A 17,720-nucleotide genomic window follows, 5' to 3' on the forward strand; every position below is an offset into this window, starting at 1 on the left:
TTTGGATTGGTTTGGATTGGTTTGGATTGGTTTGGATTGGTTTGGATTGGTTTGGATTGGTTTGGATTGGTTTGGATTGGTTTGGATTGGTTTGGATTGGTTTGGATTGGTTTGGATTGGTTTGGATTGGTTTGGATTGGTTTGGATTGGTTTGGATTGGTTTGGATTGGGTTTGGATTGGTTTGGATTGGTTTGGATTGGTTTGGATTGGTTTGGATTGGTTTGGATTGGTTTGGATTGGTTTGGATTGGTTTGGTTTGGATTGGTTTGGATTGGTTTGGATTGGTTTGGATTGGTTTGGATTGGTTTGGATTGGTTTGGATTGGTTTGGTTTGGATTGGTTTGGATTGGTTTGGATTGGTTTGGATTGGTTTGGATTGGTTTGGATTGGTTTGGATTGGTTTGGATTGGTTTGGTTTGGATTGGTTTGGATTGGTTTGGATTGGTTTGGATTGGTTTGGATTGGGTTTGGATTGGTTTGGATTGGTTTGGTTTGGATTGTGTTTGGATTGGTTTGATTGGATTGGTTTGGATTGGTTTGGATTGGTTTGGTTTGGATTGGTTTGGATTGGTTTGGATTGGTTTGGATTGGTTTGGATTGGTTTGGATTGGTTTGGATTGGTTTGGATTGGTTTGGATTGGTTTGGATTGGTTTGGATTGGTTTGGATTGGTTTGGATTGGTTTGGATTGGTTTGGATTGGTTTGGATTGGTTTGGATTGGTTTGGATTGGATTTGATTGGATTTGATTGGTTTGGATTGGTTTGATTGGTTTGGATTGGTTGGATTGGATTGGTTTGGATTGGTTTGGATTGGTTTGGATTGGTTTGGATTGGTTTGGATTGGTTTGGATTGTGTTTGGATTGGTTTGGATTGGGTTTGGATTGGATTTGATTGGTTTGGATTGGTTTGGATTGGTTTGGATTTGATTGGTTTGGATTGGTTTGGATTGGTTTGGATTGGATTTGGATTGGTTTGGATTGGTTTGGATTGGTTTGGTTGGATTTGGATTGGTTTGGATTGGTTTGGTTGGTTTGGTTGGTTTGGATTGGTTTGGATTGGTTTGGATTGGTTTGGATTGGTTTGGATTGGTTTGGATTGGTTTGGATTGGTTTGGATTGGTTTGGATTGGTTTGATTGGTTTGGATTGGATTTGGATTGGATTTGGATTGGATTTGGATTGGATTTGGATTGGATTTGGATTGGATTTGGATTGGATTTGGATTGGATTTGAATTTGGATTGAATTTGGATTGGATTTGGATTGGATTTGGATTGGATTTGGATTGGGTTTGGATTGGATTTGGATTGGATTTGAATTTGGATTGTATTTGGATTGGATTTGATTGGATTGGATTTGGATTGGATTTGTATTGGGTTTGGATTGGATTTGGATTGGATTTGGATTGGATTTGGATTGGATTTGATTGGTTGGTTGGATTGGATTTGGATTGGATTGGATTTGAATTGGGTTGGATTGGATTGGATTGGATTGGGTTTGGATTGGGTTTGGATTGGTGGTGGAGTGGATTTGGATTGGATTGGGTTGGGTTTGTATTGGTTGGATTGGTTTGGATTGGTTGGATTGGTTTGGATTGGTTTGGATTGGTTTGGTTGGTTTGGATTGGTTTGGATTGGTTTGGATTGGTTTGGATTTGGATTGGTTTGGATTGGATTTGGATTGGTTGATTGGATTGGTTTGGATTGGTTTGGATTGGTTTGATTGATTTGGATTGGTTTGATTGGTTTGGATTGGGATTGGATTTGGATTGGGATTGGATTTGGATTGGGTTTGAATTGGGTTTTGATTGGGTTTGGATTGGATTTGGATTGGATTTGGATTTGGATTGGATTTGAATTTGGATTAGATTTGGATTGGGTTTGGATTGGATTTGGATTGGGTTTGGATTGGGTTTGGATTGGGTTTGGATTGGATTTGAATTTGGATTGGATTTGGATTGGATTTGGATTGGATTTGGATTGGATTTGGATTGGATTTGGATTGGATTTGGATTGGATTTGGATTGGATTTGGATTGGATTAGATTTGGATTCGATTTGGATTGGATTAGGTCATTAGGCCGAATGGCTATTAAGCCGAATGAGAACTGGGTAGTGAGAAGTGAGTAGTGCGAAGTGAGGAAGAAGTAGAACGGAAGTAAATGAAGGAAAAAAAAGGAGCAAGAAAGAAGAAAAAAGAAGGAAGAAAAAGAAAGAAGAAAGAATGAAGAAGGAAGAAATAAGAAAGAAGATGGAAGAGGGAAGAAGAAAGAAGAAGGAAGGAGGAAGAAGGAAAACGGAAGAAGGAAAAAGGAAAAGGAAGAAGGAGGAAGGAAGAACGAAGAAGGAAGAAGGGAGAAGCAATAATGAAGAAAGAAGAAGGATAAGAGAAGAAGGAAGAAATAAGAAAAAAGAAAGAAGAAGGAAAAAGGTAAAAGGAAGATATAAGAAGGAAGAAGTAAAAAGGAAGAAGAAAAGAGGAAGAAGGAAAAGGAAGAAGGAAGAACGCTGAGGGAGGAGCAAGAAAGAATAAGGAAGAAAGAAGAAGGCAAAAGGAAGGGGGACGGAATAAAGAATAAGGAAGGCTGAAGGAAGGTGGAAGAAAGAAGAAGGAAGAAAGAAAATAGTAAAAGGGAGAAAGCAGAAAGAAAAAGAAATAAGGAAGAAGGAATGAAGAATAAGAAATAAGGAAAAAGGAAGAAGGTAGAAGGCAGAAAAAAGCGGAGAAGGAAAAATGAAGAAGAAAGTAGGAGGAAGAAAAAAGGAAGGAAGAAGGAGGAAGAAAGAAGGAAGAATCAAGAAGAAAGAAAGAAGCAACAGAAAAAAAGCAACAAGAAAGAAAGAAAAGGAAAGGAGGATAAAAGAAGAAGGAAGAAAGAAGAAGGGAAAAAGAAGAAATAAGAAAGAAAAGAGAAGAAGAAAGGTGTGGAAAAGAAGAAAAAAGAAAGAAGGAAGAGGATAAAGGAAGAAGAAAGAAGGAAGAGAAGGAGGAAGAAGGAAACACAAAGAAAGGAGAATCAAGGAAAAAAGAAGGAAGCAGAATGCAGCAAGAAGAAGGAAGCAGGGAAAAGGCAGAAGAAATAAGCAAAAAGAAGGAAAAAGAAAGAAGGAAGAGCGAAAAAGTAAAAAAGAAAGAAGAAGGAAACAGAAGACAGATAGAAGAAGGAAGATGCAAGAAGGAAGAAGGAAGAAAGAAAGAACTCATTTTCCACTTCTGCTAATTCGGCCTAATGGTCGTTCGGCCTAAAGACCATTCTGCCTAATCACCTTCGGCCAAATGGCCTTCGGCCTAACGACCTTCGACCTAATGGCCCGACACCATTTTAATTGGGATATGTTTTAAATTTCGATTGAATTTTGGTTGGATTTGAATTATATTATGTTTGAATTTGGATTAGATTTACAATGGATAGCATTTGGATTGGATTTGGGCTAGATTTGGATTGGATTTGCTTGGGCTTCGAGTTGTTTTGGGTTAGTTTTGAATTAAATTTATGTTTTGGATTGAATTTGAATGGGTTTGGACTAGATTGAAATTGGATTGGTATAATTTACCGAATGTGAAGTGGAACTGAATTTGTATTGGATTTTGATTTGAATTGAATGCGATGTGGATTTGGTATTAATATGGGTCTGATTGAATTGGATTGGATTGGATTTGTATTGGGTTTGAATTGGATTTGGATTGATTTTTTTTATTGGATTTGGATTGTATTTAAATTAGCTTTAGACTGATTTTGAATTGGATTCGGATTGGAATTGGATTGGTTTTGGATTAGTTTTGGAATGAATTTGGATTAGATTTGGAATGAATTTTATGAGGACTAGATTTGGATTAAACTTAATTTGGATTTGTATTGCGTTTAGATTGAATTTAGATAAATTTGTATTTGATTTAGATGAGATTTTCAGTACGCATTGATTATGCATGCATCCAATTTGAATCTTTTCGGATTTGGGTGTGTCCTTGGTACACATCTGTGTGCTTGGTTTGGTAAAATTGATGATGATGATGATGATGATGATGACTCCTGCACTTGGTTTGCACTAATTAGTAGTTTTATAGTGATGAGACTTTGATTTTACTACCACTGAATAAAAAGCCATCTCTATAGCATTACACGTTTTGACTGCTACCTTTGCAAGCGACTATGACATCCAATTATGATTCCGGGGTTATAGGCTACCCTGTGGACAGTTCCGAGGCCGTTGATGAAGCTTTATGAAATCAAGTCCATCCATTTTGTTATTAACTTCAATTACAATATAACAGATTGTGATGGACCGATATACTTTTTCCAGCTTTTTATGTTGTCATACAAGCATAAAATTTTATTGGTATGTACCTTTGATATGTAATCATTTCACCCTGTGTGCTATAGTAAAATGGATCATAAAAATCATCATTATCCCTCCTTCCGAACGATCCCCTGAGGAATCAACATAAAGCCAGTATCATACTATCATGCTTCTTCGCAGACGCATGGTGATTTCTGTATCGAGGACAACCATTTGTACCTTTCGACGCTTGACATATACAGGGGATGGACAAAATAATTAGGATAGGCAAATTTTAGGTAAAATTAGATGTGTTGTAACTACCTTAGTTATCATCCGATTTTGACAATTCAGGCATGCCCGAACTAGAAAATTAATGCAGTTTGACGGTATGTCCATGGAACCGACTATGGCCACAGGATTCCGGAGATATTCCGGGTTTTTCGGAGGTAGGTTCAAAACCGTAAATTTGAGGTGGATATTAAGAGGAGTTGTAGTTAAAAATTGAATAATATTAGTAACCACAAATGAAGTAGGGCTCTTGCTGATTGGAACCATATATTGGGATTTGGAATCGGACCAGAATCAAGTGAGATATGGCCATTTCTTTAAAATCTGTTCCGATCGATACTTATCAAAGGGGTCAGGCCACAACTCCATTTGAATCTCGCTTTTTGATAGATCGTCCACTATGATTTTATTCTAGATGGCCTCTAATGTGCCCAGAATAAAAACCAATTGAGTAAACGAATCCTGGAGTCGCTGGGATGTCCCCGGGGAACCTGTGAATGGGGACATTTAAGTTTTACCACCAAAATCAGTCATTCGACGGCTCTTTTTTCATGGTTTTCGATCAGGAAGCGAAGTATGAATAGAAAATGGTCCATTGACGGCTCTGACCGCTTCCAGGACCTACGGATTGGCCCCGGGGAAACTGTGGAAGGGGACATTTTAGTTTTAGCACCAAAGTCAATCATTCGACGGCTCTTTTTTCATGGTTTTCGATCAGGAAGCGAAGCATGAATATAAAATAATCTAATGACGGCCCTGACCGCTTTCAAGACCTACGGATTGGCCCCGGGGAACCTGTGGAAGGGAACATTTTAGTTTTACCACCAAAACCAGTCATTCGACGGCTCTTTTTTCATGGTTTTCGATCAGGAAGCGAAGTATGAATATAAAATGGTCAATTTACGGTTTTGACCGCTTCCAGGACCTACGGATTGGCCCCGGGGAACCTGTGGAAGAGGACATTTAATTTTTAGCACCAAAACCAGTCATTCGACGGCTCTTTTTTCATGGTTTTCGATCAGGAAGCAAAGTATGAATATAAAATGGTCCATTGTCGGCTCTGACCTTTTCCAGGACCTACGGATTGGACCCCGGGGAACCTGTTGAAGGGGACATTTTAGTTTTAGCATCAAACCCAGTCATTCGAAGGCTCTTTTTTCATAGATTTCGACCAGGAAGCGAAATATGAATTAAAAATTACCATTGACGGCTCTGACCGCTTCCAGGACCTACTGATTGCCCCCAAGAATTCTGTGAATAAGGACACTTTAGTTTTAGCACTAAAACCAGTCATTCGATTTTCGATCAGGAAGCGAAGTATGAATATAAAATGGTCCATTGACGGCTCTGACCGCTTCCAAGACCCACGGATTACTCCTGGAGAATCTGTGTAAGGGGACATTTTATTTTAAGCATCATAACCAGTCATTCGACGGCTCTTTTCTAGTGGTTTCGATTAGGAATCGAGAAATGAATATAAAAGGGACCATTGAGGGCTCTGACCGCTTTCTGGATCTACAGATTGGCCCAGGAAACCTGTGGAAGGGGACATTTTAGTTTTAGCACCAAAACTAGTCATACAACGGCTCTGTTTTCATGGCTTTGGATCAGGAAGCGAAGTATGAAGTAGGCAGGTTCCCCGTGAGCTATCCGTAGGTCCAGAACCGTCAATGGTCCATTTCTTGTTCATACTCCACATTCTGATTGAAATGCATGAAAAAAAGAGCCGTCCAATGATTGGTTTTTGTGCTAAAACTAAAATATCCCCTTTCACAGTTCCCCAGGGGCAATTTGTAAGTCCTGGAAGCGGTCAGATCCATAATGGTCCAATTTATAGTCATACTTCGCTTTCTGATAAAAAATCACGAAAAAAGGAGTCGAGATATTGGTTTTGGTGCTGCAACTTAAATGTTCCACTGGTTTTCCGGGTGGAATCTGTAGGTCCTGAGAGCGGTCAGAGTCATCAATGGCCAATTTTATATTAATACTTTGCCTATATTAAAGAAGAACTGTCGAATGATTGATTTTGGTGTAAAAACTAAAATGTCCCCTTCCACAGGTTCCTCGGGGGCAACCTGTAGGTCATGGAAGCGGTCAAAGCTGTCAATGGTCCTTTTATATTTATACTTGGCTTCCTGATCAAAAACCTATAAAAAGAGCCGTCGAATAACTGATTTTAGTGCTTAAACTTATATGCTCCCTTCCACACGTTCCCCGGGGGCAATCCTTGGGTCCTGGAAGCGGTCAGAGCCGCCAATGATCCATTTTATTTTCGTACTTCGCTTCCTGATCGATAACCATGAATGAAGAGCTGTCGAATGGCTGGTTTTGGTGCTAAAACTAAGATGTCCCCTTCCACAGGTTCCTCGGGGCCAATCCGTAGATCCTGGAATCGCTTCCTGATCGAAAACCATGAAAAAAGAGCCGTCGAACGACTGGTTTTGGTAGTAAAACTAAAATGTCTCCTTCCACAGGTTCCCCGGGGGCAATCCTTGGGTCCTGGAAGCGGTCACAGCCGTCAATGATCCATTTTATTTTCATACTTCGCTTCCTGATCGATAACCATGAATGAAGAGCTGTCGAATGGCTGGTTTTGGTGCTAAAACTAAGATGTCCCCTTCCACAGGTTCCTCGGGGCCATACCGTAGATCCTGGAATCGCTTCCTGATCGAAAACCATGAAAAAAGAGCCGTCGAACGACTGGTTTTGGTAGTAAAACTAAAATGTCCCCTTCCACAGGTTCCCCGGGGGCAATCCTTGGGTCCTGGAAGCGGTCACAGCCGTCAATGATCCATTTTATTTTCATACTTCGCTTCCTGATCGATAACCATGAATGAAGAGCTGTCGAATGGCTGGTTTTGGTGCTAAAACTAAAATGTCCCCTTCCACAGGTTCCCCGGGGCCAATCCGTAGATTCTGGAAGCGGTCAGAGCCGACAATGGACCATTTTATATTCATACTTCGCTTCCTGATCGAAAACCATGAAAAAAGAGCCGTCGAACGACTGTTTTTTTGGTAAAACTAAAATGTCTCCTTCCACAGGTTCCCCGGAGCCAATTCGTAGATCCTGGAAGCGGTCAGAGCCGACAATGGACCATTTTATATTCATACTTCGTTTCCTGATCGAAAACCATGAAAAAAGAGCCGACGAACGACTGGTTTTGGTGGTAAAACTAAAATGTCCCCTTCCACAGGTTCCCCGGGGCCAATCCGTAGGTCCTGGAAGCGGTCAGAGCCGTCAATGGACCATTTTCTATTCATGCTTCGCTTCCGGATAGAGAACCATGAAAAAAGAGCCGTCGAACGAATGGTTTTGGTGGTAAAACTAAAATGTCCCCTTCAACAGGTTCCCCGGGGCCAATCCGTAGATCCTGGAAGCGGTCAGAGCCGTCAATGGACCATTTTATATTCATACTTCGCTTCCTGATCGAAAACCATGAAAAAAGAGCCGTCGAATGACTGATTTTGGTGCTAAAACTTAAATGTCCCCATTCACAGGTTCCCCGGGGACATCCCAGCGACTCCCGGATCCGTTTATTCATTTGGTTTTTCATTCTGGACACATTAGAGGCGTTCTAGAATAAAATCATAGTGGACGATCTATCAAAAAGCGAGATTCAAATGAAGTTGTGGCCTGACCCCTTTGATAAGTATTGATCGGAACAGATTTTAAAGAAATGGCCATATCTCACTTGATTCTGGTCCGATTCCAAATCTCAATATATGGTTCCAATCAGCAAGAGCCCTACTTCATTTGTGGTTACTAATATTATTCAATTTTTAACCACAACTTCTCCTAATATCCACCTCAAATTTACGGTTTTGAACCTACCTCCGGAAAACCCGGAATATCTCCGGAATCCGGTGGCCATAGTCGGTTCCATGGACATACCGTAAAACTGCATTAATTTTCTAGTTCGGGCATGCCTGAATTGTCAAAATCGGATGATAACTAAGATAGTTACAACACATCTAATTTTACCTAAAATTTGCCTATCCTAATTATTTTGTCCATCCCCTGTATTATTCTTTTTCAAAACCACTGGTCTTCAAATACGAAAATATTCTGAACATTCAATCATTTTATTTGAGTTGTCATTAGGTTAATATAAGTTGTTAACTTATTTTAATCCCTTATAAGTGTACTTTACACTACAGTTCTTTTTAAAAATTATACGCCACTGATTTTTTTGTTTCAATAGCTCCACCAAGAACTTCGCGCATCGTTCCACCATCATCCCCAGGTTCGTAGCTATTGAGAAACACAAAGCTTCCATCCCTGCTGTCATGCTGTTTTTCCAATTTCGCAAAACATCCCACCGCGCCGCGATATCGCAGTGAACCTGAAAGTCATCGTGGATGCACTTCCGAGCACCCCCTGGCGCTGTTCAGTTACGGTGGGTCCGGGATGTGGGGGCTAAAGATATCGGGTTAATCAACACGAACCGTTCAGTTCAGAGCCGGGCCCGATAAGCGCGCATTTGGCCGGTTGTGGATTTTACATGCTTCATCATCTCCTTCAGCATCACAACAATCATATCTAAACACGCCGCGGTAGCATAGAGAACCAATTTGCAAAGCAGCTCTCGGCGTTGGCACTCAAGCCAATCGCCAGCGACGATGACGCTGTTAGTTGGCTGCTGTGGATTAAGTACCTACTGTTCGTATGTAGGCAATTGGGTAACTGGTCGGCGGGGTTGGGATTGAAACGGTCATCCTTAGTCACGGTCGCGATGATGTGCGCCTTGCCTTTGCCAAGGGTTTTCACTTGCTCTGTTCGACGCATTCACTTACGGGATTGTGATCAAGCCCGTATCCAATAATTAAGAGGGACTTTTGACCTAATTTCGACTTCTTGGTGCATCGATACGGCTAGTGGATGTGCTCCCGTGTATCGGTAGGTGGCGATAAGTGCATCGATAATGGGATGGTTGGAGGCGCTATCGAAGGGGACAATAACGGTGTCATTTGAATGATTGTTTTGCCACTTCTCTGAATCATGATGAAAAGACGTAGCAAGGCAGGATTAGATTGATCTCAAAGTGTTTCTACTTCTTTAACTAGGCCTTTTGCAAACTTATTGCTAATGGAAATTGGCTTATTGAAGACTCTTAGCGTAGTCTTCTATTACTGTCACAATTGTTATATAAATCTAAGAGCTTTCGTTCTAAAAACTCCAAAAAAAGGAGATGTTTGTGTCTGATGAGATTTTTTTAAAGGATTTTTCTCATAATCCCGCGTGTGCTGAGATGTCTTAAAATGCATCGGAATTCCAATGCAATCCGGAATTATTCGAAGATTATGAAATCCGGAATTATTCGGAGATTCCTCAGAAAGTAAATAAAGTATGAGTTGAATACCTTCCGATAATGTTCTGCATTGAGTCGCCCTGCCACCCTACTAACACCAGTGATCAGCAATTAAAATCCACTGGCCGCAATTATACGGCGAGGATGTCGACGTCCACCCGGAAGGGACTCTATAATTTCATCCACTTTACCTCCTTTCTATCCGCCATGACTAAATAGCACTATAGAACTCCATTTCAATTATCGAAGCGTCTCACTCATTTCTGCTTTCTTTCTCCCCTAAACAGTTTCTGGAGCAAGCGCTCGTCTGGCCAACCCTGGCCGTGACCGCCACGCTGATCGCCCTCGGGTGTGGACTCCTGGCGGCCAGGTGAACCCATCACAGAAATCAGCGCAGAAACGTAAAAACACGGAACACAAGTGCCTTCAAGATCGTGTCGTAGTAAAATAGCAAACCTAATGATAGTGTTGTAAGCCCCATCCGAGCCGGTTCAATCCGTGTACGTACGCCCAGTAAACGATGTCGCGTTTTCCAAGACCTCATCAAGTGGACGGTTCAGCAGATTGCTCGAGGGTGCTTCGTGCAGAAGTGCACTCCTGTGCCACCATCTTCTTCAACCCAGTTGAAGTAAATTACCGAAAATGGCTTACCTTGGCTGATGGATACCGGAGCCACTTATAAGTTGTGAAACAGCAAATGACATGGAAACAGTAGGAAATGAAACGCGTCGGATGCAACTTTATTAGATTGGCCATTTTTATCATGTGAAATTTTTACCAGATTCTAGATTCGTAGCAGCGAAATGTGACGGTTAGCGTTTAAGATTACTCGATTTAAGGAACTTTTTCAAAGATGAAACAATTTTTAATCCATTTGACGGATTGTGATCTCGATTTTTGTTTATTTTTTGCATGTAAACCCTCATTGAAAGTTTTATTCTCAGTTTATGCATGTTTTATCTTTATTTGTCCCTATGAAAGGCGTTATTGAATTCGAAGATTTTTTTTAATATCAAACAAAAGAAAATATTATGCCAAGCCAAAAGTTATTGTGATTGTCCATTTTAAGTTGTTATTTTTCAATCAGCAAAAATTAGAAAACTTGTTCTAGTTTCATTTTCCGTTCAGCAAAGCATTTGGGAACGAATTCAACAAGTTTATTAATTATAAGTGAAACAGTAAACATTTTCTTTCCATTTCATACAATTTATGCGTAACAATTAATATCGTAGTAGCCAATAAAGATTTCGTTATATTATAAGAAACAATATTGATTTGTTAGTGAAATTATATTCGTCTGTAACAATAGCAATTGGAAAAGCCATATCGGTTTAGTGATCGGATAGTAATCGTTATCCTTATTCGGAGAATACTCTTCTAAAGATGATTCTTAGCTAGAAGGACAGTGAATTATGTGCCGATTTAAAATAATAGTTTTTAGTTTTATGATCAAACATGAGCTGACAACCTCAGCTCGAGGAGAGAAAACAAACAGATAAAAGAAGATCTTCCATAGAAAATAAGCAAATTAAAAATTTCAGCTTTATCTGTTTAGTTCAGCAAGTGATTGAAACCGCGTGCCGGCATATGAATTCTAAAGTTTTGTTATAAATAAATACTGCCCAAATAATATTTATCCCAGCGGATTTGTTTTAATCTTCAATCTTTACTCATGGCTTTTAGCCATTTTTTTCAATCGATGCTTTAATCATTATCAATAAAACAGGCTAAAAAACGTCAGTGGAAAACAGTGCAGATGCTACAACTGCTGCAGAAGTTGCATTACAAAATAATATATTTTCATATTGTTCAGAATCTTTCGAGTCTTGCTGTGCAAAATTCCCAAAGAATTCGGTAGTAATTCGTTTTATTCCAACATTGATCGGAATCGGTAGATCTCAACCCAAGTCCCAAAGTAAGGGTCCGTTTCATTTTATTATAATACATTATTTTCATAGAATAAGCTTCGTTCGCTTATAAGCATTTCAACTTTCAACGTACTCTCAACGATTTCACTCCTCTCAGACGATTTTATTACGTTGTAAGAAAATAAAGATTCTCATAAAACACCAACGGGCAGATACCTAGGCGAATGGTTTTCTTTTTTTCTATTTTTATAATACTAATCGCTAAGCTAGACTAAGTTATTCAAGATGAACGCTCATAAAGGCAGTCGAAAGAGGATGATTTCCCACCGTGTGCACGTGTAAGAGAAACGTCACAGAATTAGGACTCGTGGAAGCGCGCAATTGGAAGTAACACTTTTTAGCAAGCAACGATTGGTGCTGTGGGAAACCTGTGATGTACATTTTGATCTCATTAAAACAAAAAAAAAATGAAACTGTTTCATCTCATGTACCATAGACAAAGATTTAGCTGAAAGAGTGAAAGGGGACAGTGCGAGGTTATTGCTTACAATTTGTTTTAGGATAAGTTACTTAGCGAAATTACTCTATCTATCGAACATTCTCATTAGGAAGCTAGATGTGTAGGACTGGGAACGGGAACCCGGTCGGTGGTGTGGAATAGGGAGATATTAAGCCAATTTAGTTAAACGATTATTCAGTGATTTTAATGACAAGATTTCCCCAATAAGAAAAGCGATATTTTTTTTACTGTGTAAATTGTCCTTTTTTGGTCGAAAAATGTGGTTATAAAAGTATAGTTTGTAGGGATGAACTTGTTGCTCTCGTAAATTGTTGGTCTCATGCGATCAAAGCCAAGAATGACGTGGATTGGAATCGTCACTAGCCAGATGAAATTGTTTACATGGATGTATTTTTTTATTACTAAATAAAGCTGTGAAAATGTCAATGGGTTATGAAAGTTATATCACAGCCATTTAAATGTTGGTTAAGCCTGATCCTCAGGTTTATTGGCATTCTATAGTAAACGAGTTCCTATTCGAAACCGTATGCAATTGAAATATACAAAGCTCAAAAGTTATTATTTATTATTTTTTCAGACTAAGGCCTGTGGGGAATAAAGTGAGTCTGAAAAATGCATTTGCATTTGTTGGTTACATTGATGGATAAAGTGGAACGTATTTCTTATTTCATGATAAAAATAATGAAATAAACTAAATAATTTAAAAATGACATTAATATAAAAAATGATATCGAATTTGAAATTCAATCGTAGTTGGCATTTGAAATGCCAGCATACTTAGAAGCTAATGAGAAGAAATTTGAAATTCAATCTCAGTAGGCTGACAGGAATTCTAGATGATTCGAACGGTGAAAATCAACGATGATTCAGTGTTATGTTTTTGAGGCGTGAACATGCGAGTTATCCTTCGGTGTTCCGCGCTTGTTTTCGTTGGTAAAAAGGTAAATCGGAAGAAGGATTTGCTTGGCTACGACAAGGCCGTAGTGGCCTGTGCGGTATATAAGAGTCTTCTCCATTAGGCTCGATCCATGGCTACACGTCGCCTACCACGCAGTCTACGGAGGGTCCGCAAGTCATCTTCCACCTGATCGATCCACCTTGCCCGCTGCGCACCTCGCCTTCTTGTGCCCGTCGGATCGTTGTCGAGAACCAATTTCACCGGGTTACTGTCCTACATTCTGGCTACGTGCTCGGCCCACCGCAGTCGTCCGATTTTCGCGGTGTGAACGATGGATAGTTCTCCCAGCAGCTCAGCCCACTATAGATGGTGCGCAGAACTTTCCTTTCGAAAACTCCAAGTGCGCGTTAGTCCTCCACGAACATCGTCTAGGTCTCGTGTCCGTAGAGGACTACCGGTCTAATGAGCGTTTTGTAGATTGTCAGTTTGGTGCGGCGGCGAACTCTATTCGATCGAAGCGTCTTGTGGAGTCCAAAGTACGTACGATTTCCAGCCACTATGCGTCTCCGAATCTCTCTGCTGGTATCATTTTCGGCAGTAACCAGTGAGCCCAGGTACACAAATTCTTCTACCACCTCGATTTCGTCACCACCGATGCAAACTCGCGGTGGGTGGCTCACATTGTCTTCTCTTGAAACTCTTCCTATCATGTACTTCGTCTTCGACGTGTTGATGGCAAGTCCGATCCGCTTAGCTTCCCTCTTCAGTCTGATGTAGGCTTCCTCCATCTTCTCAAAGTTACGTGCCATAATATCTATGTCGTCGGCGAAGCCAAATAGCTGGACGGACTTATTGAAAATTGTACCACTCGTGTTAATCCCTGCTCTTCGTATTACCCCTTTCCAAAGCGATGTTGAATAGCAGACACGAAAGACCATCGCATTGCCGTAACCCTCTGCGCGTTTCATTTCTGCAATACTTGGCGAATGGCGAACACCTGGTCCGTGGTAGAGCGTTCGCCCATAAAACCCGCCTGGTACTGCTCCACGAACTCCCTTGCAATTGGTGCTAATCGACGGCATAAAATTTGGGAGAGTACCTTGTAGGCGGCGTTCAGCAATGTTATTGCGCGGTAGTTGCTACAATCCAGCTTATCGCCCTTTTTGTAGATGGGACACACGACACCTTCCATCCACTCCTGCGGCAAAACTTCCTCCTCCCAAATCTTGGTGCAGCGCTCTAGCCGTGTTTAAATAGCTCTCCTGGTAGTTGGTCAACCCCAGGGGCTTTGTTGTTCTTCAGCCGGCCAATCTCCTCCTGGATTTCATGGAGATCCGGAGCCGGTAGAATAATGTACTGCGCGCGTTCTCCCAGGTCCATCACCATACCGCCATCTTCGTCTGCCACATCGCCATTCAGGTGCTCTTCGTAGTGCTGCCGCCACCTTTGGATCACCTCACGCTCGTTCGTAAGAAGGTTCCCGTTTATGCCATTACACATATCAGGCTGTGGCACGTGGCCCTTACGTGAACGGTTTAACTTCTCAAGAACTTTCGTGCGTTGTTAGCGCGGTACAGTTGCTCCGTCTCTTCACGGTCTCGATCTTCCTGCTGGCGCTTTTTCCTCCGGAAAATCGAGTTTTGTCTGTTCCGCGCCCGTTCATATCGTACCTCGTTCGCCCTCGTGCGGTGTTGCAGCAATCTCGCCCATGCTGCATTCTTCTCTTCCACTAACTGCTCACATTCGCCGTCATACCAGTCGTTTCTCTGATCCGGGGGAACCGTGCCAAGTGCAGCGGGTGCAGTGCTACCAATGGCGGATCGAATATTTCTCCAGCCATCTTCAAGAGACGCTGCGCCTAGCTGCTCTTCCGTTGGGAGTGCCACTTCCAGCTGCTGCGCGAATCCTTGGGCTAGTCTACCGTCTTGTAGCCGCCCAATGTTAAGTCGCGACTTCGACGCCTGTTGTAAACCGTCGAGAGTTTCGAGCGCAGGCATACTGCAACGAGGTAGTGGTCGGAATCAATATTCGCACTGCGGTTAGTGTAGACGTTCGTGATGTCGGAGAAGAATTTATTGTCGATTAGAACGGGGTCGATTTGGTTTTCCGTTTCTTGGCTAAGTGATCTGGATATTTTTGCGGGGAAAGAGGTGCTTCGGACTACCATTCCGCGGGAGGCTGCAAAGTTTATGCATCGTTGGCCATTGTCATTCGATACGGTCTGCAGGCTAACCGGTCCGTTGACCAGTCTATACATTTCCTCCCTTCCTACCTGAGCGTTCATGTCACCGATGACGATTTTGACGTCCCGCAGTGGGCATCCATCGTATGTCTGCTCCAGCTGCGCATAGAACGCTTCTTTCTCGTCGTCGAGTCTCCCTTCGTGTGGGCAGTGCACGTTGATGATGCTATAGTTGAAGAAACGGCCTTTTATCCTCAGCTTGCACATCCTTGCGTTGATTGGCTGCCACCCAATCACACGTTGGCGCATCTTACCCAGCACTATGAAGCCGGTTCCCAGCTCGTTGATGGTGCCACAGCTTTGGTAGAAGGTAGCCGCTTGATGCCCGCTTTTCCACACTTTCTGTCCTGTCCATCAAATCTCCTGCAGCGCCACGACATCGAAGTTGCGGGGATGTAATTCATCGTAGATCATCCTGTCGCAATCTGCGAAACCTAGCGACTTGCAGTTCCATGTTACAAGCTTCCAATCGTGATCCTTTATTCGTCGCCTAGGTCTTTGTCGATTATATCGAGTCGCATTATCTCTTATATTATCATTTATTCAGACTAAGGCCGAAGTGGCCTGTGCGGTATATAAGAGTTTTCTCCATTCGGCTCGGTCCATGGCTACACGTCGCCAACCACGCAGTCTACGGAGGGTCCGCAAGTCATCTTCCACCTGGTCGATCCACCTTGCCCACTGCGCACCTCGCCTTCTTGTGCCCGTCGGATCGTTGTCGAGAACCATTTTCACCGGGTTACTGTCCGACATTCTGGCTACGTGCCCGGCCCACCGCAGTCGTCTGATTTTCGCGGTGTGAACGATGGATGGTTCTCCCAGCAGCTGATGCAACTCGTGGTTCATTCGCCTCCTCCACGTACCGTCCGCCATCTGCACCCCACCATAGATGGTACGCATCACTTTCCTTTCGAAAACTCCAAGTGCGCGTTGGTCCTCCACGAGCATCGTCCAGGTCTCGTGTCCGTAGAGGACTACCGGTCTAATGAGCGTTTTGTAGATTGTCAGTTTGGTACGGCGGCGAACTCTATTCGATCGGAGCGTCTTGCGGAGTCCAAAGTACGTACGATTTCCAGCCACTATGCGTCTCCGAGTTTCTCTGCTGGTGTCATTTTCGGCAGTCACCAGTGAGCCCAAGTACACAAATTCTTCTACCACCTCGATTTCGTCACCACCGATGCAAACTCGCGGTGGGTGGCTCACATTGTCGTCTCTTGAACCTCTTCCTATCATGTACTTTGTCTTCGACGTGTTGATGGCAAGTCCGATCCGCTTAGCTTCCCTCTTCAGTCTGATGTAGGCTTCCTCCATCTTCTCAAAGTTACGTGCCATAATATCTATGTCGTCGGCGAAGCCAAATAGCTGGACGGACTTATTGAAAATTGTACCACTCGTGTTAATCCCTGCTCTTCGTATTACCCCTTCCAAAGCGATGTTGAATAGCAGACACGAAAGACCATCACCTTGCCGTAACCCTCTGCGGGTTTCGAAGGGACTCGAGAATGCCCCTGAAACTCGAACTACGCACATCACCCGATCCATCGTCGCTTTGATCAAGCGTGTCAGTTTATCCGGAAAACCGTGTTCGTGCATTAGCTGCCATAGCTGGTCCCGATCGATTGTATCATATGCGGCTTTGAAGTCGATGAATAGATGATGTGTGGGCACGTTGTATTCGCGGCATTTCTGCAGTACTTGGCGAATGGCGAACCTGGTCCGTGGTAGAGCGTTCGCCCATAAAACCCGCCTGGTACTGCCCCACGAACTCCCTTGCAGTTGGTGCTAGTCGACGGCATAAAATTTGGGAGAGTACCTTGTAGGCGGCGTTCAGCAATGTGATTGCGCGGTAGTTGCTACAATCCAGCTTATCGCCCTTTTTGTAGATGGGACACACGACACCTTCCATCCACTCCTGCGGCAAAACTTTCTCCTCCCAAATCTTGGTAATGACCCAGTGCAGCGCTCTAGCCAGTGCCTCACCACCGTGTTTAAATAGCTCTCCTGGTAGTTGGTCAACCCCAGGCGCTTTGTTGTTCTTTAGCCGGTCAATCTCCTCCTGGATTTCATGGAGATCCGGAGACGATAGAACTATGCCCTGAGCGCGTTCTTCCAGGTCCATCACCATACCGCCATCTTCGTCTGCCACATCACCATTCAGGTGTTCTTCGTAGTGCTGCCGCCACCTTTGGATCACCTTTCGCTCGTTCGTAAGAAGGTTCCCGTTCATGCCCTTACACATAACAGGCTGTGGCACGTGGCCCTTACGTGAACGGTTCAACTTCTCATAGAACTTTCGTGCGTTGTTAGCGCGGTACAG

The 17,720-nt window shown here is 42.6% G+C and overlaps 1 protein-coding gene across 1 annotated transcript in view; it reads left to right on the top strand.

Moving 5' to 3' along the window:
* Positions 1-12,689, top strand: part of LOC134227590 (cell death protein hid) — a 254,727-nt gene extending 242,038 nt beyond the window's left edge. The window contains exon 4 of the mRNA XM_062709178.1: positions 10,163-12,689. Within this exon, the coding sequence (XP_062565162.1) occupies positions 10,163-10,249 (87 nt within the window). The 3' untranslated portion in view covers positions 10,250-12,689. The remainder of the gene's footprint in view (positions 1-10,162) is intronic.
* Positions 12,690-17,720: the final 5,031 nt, after the last annotated feature.

The sequence above is a fragment of the Armigeres subalbatus genome, chromosome 3 (assembly GCF_024139115.2).
Source record: "Armigeres subalbatus isolate Guangzhou_Male chromosome 3, GZ_Asu_2, whole genome shotgun sequence".
In the NCBI taxonomy this organism is placed as follows: domain Eukaryota; kingdom Metazoa; phylum Arthropoda; class Insecta; order Diptera; family Culicidae; genus Armigeres; species Armigeres subalbatus.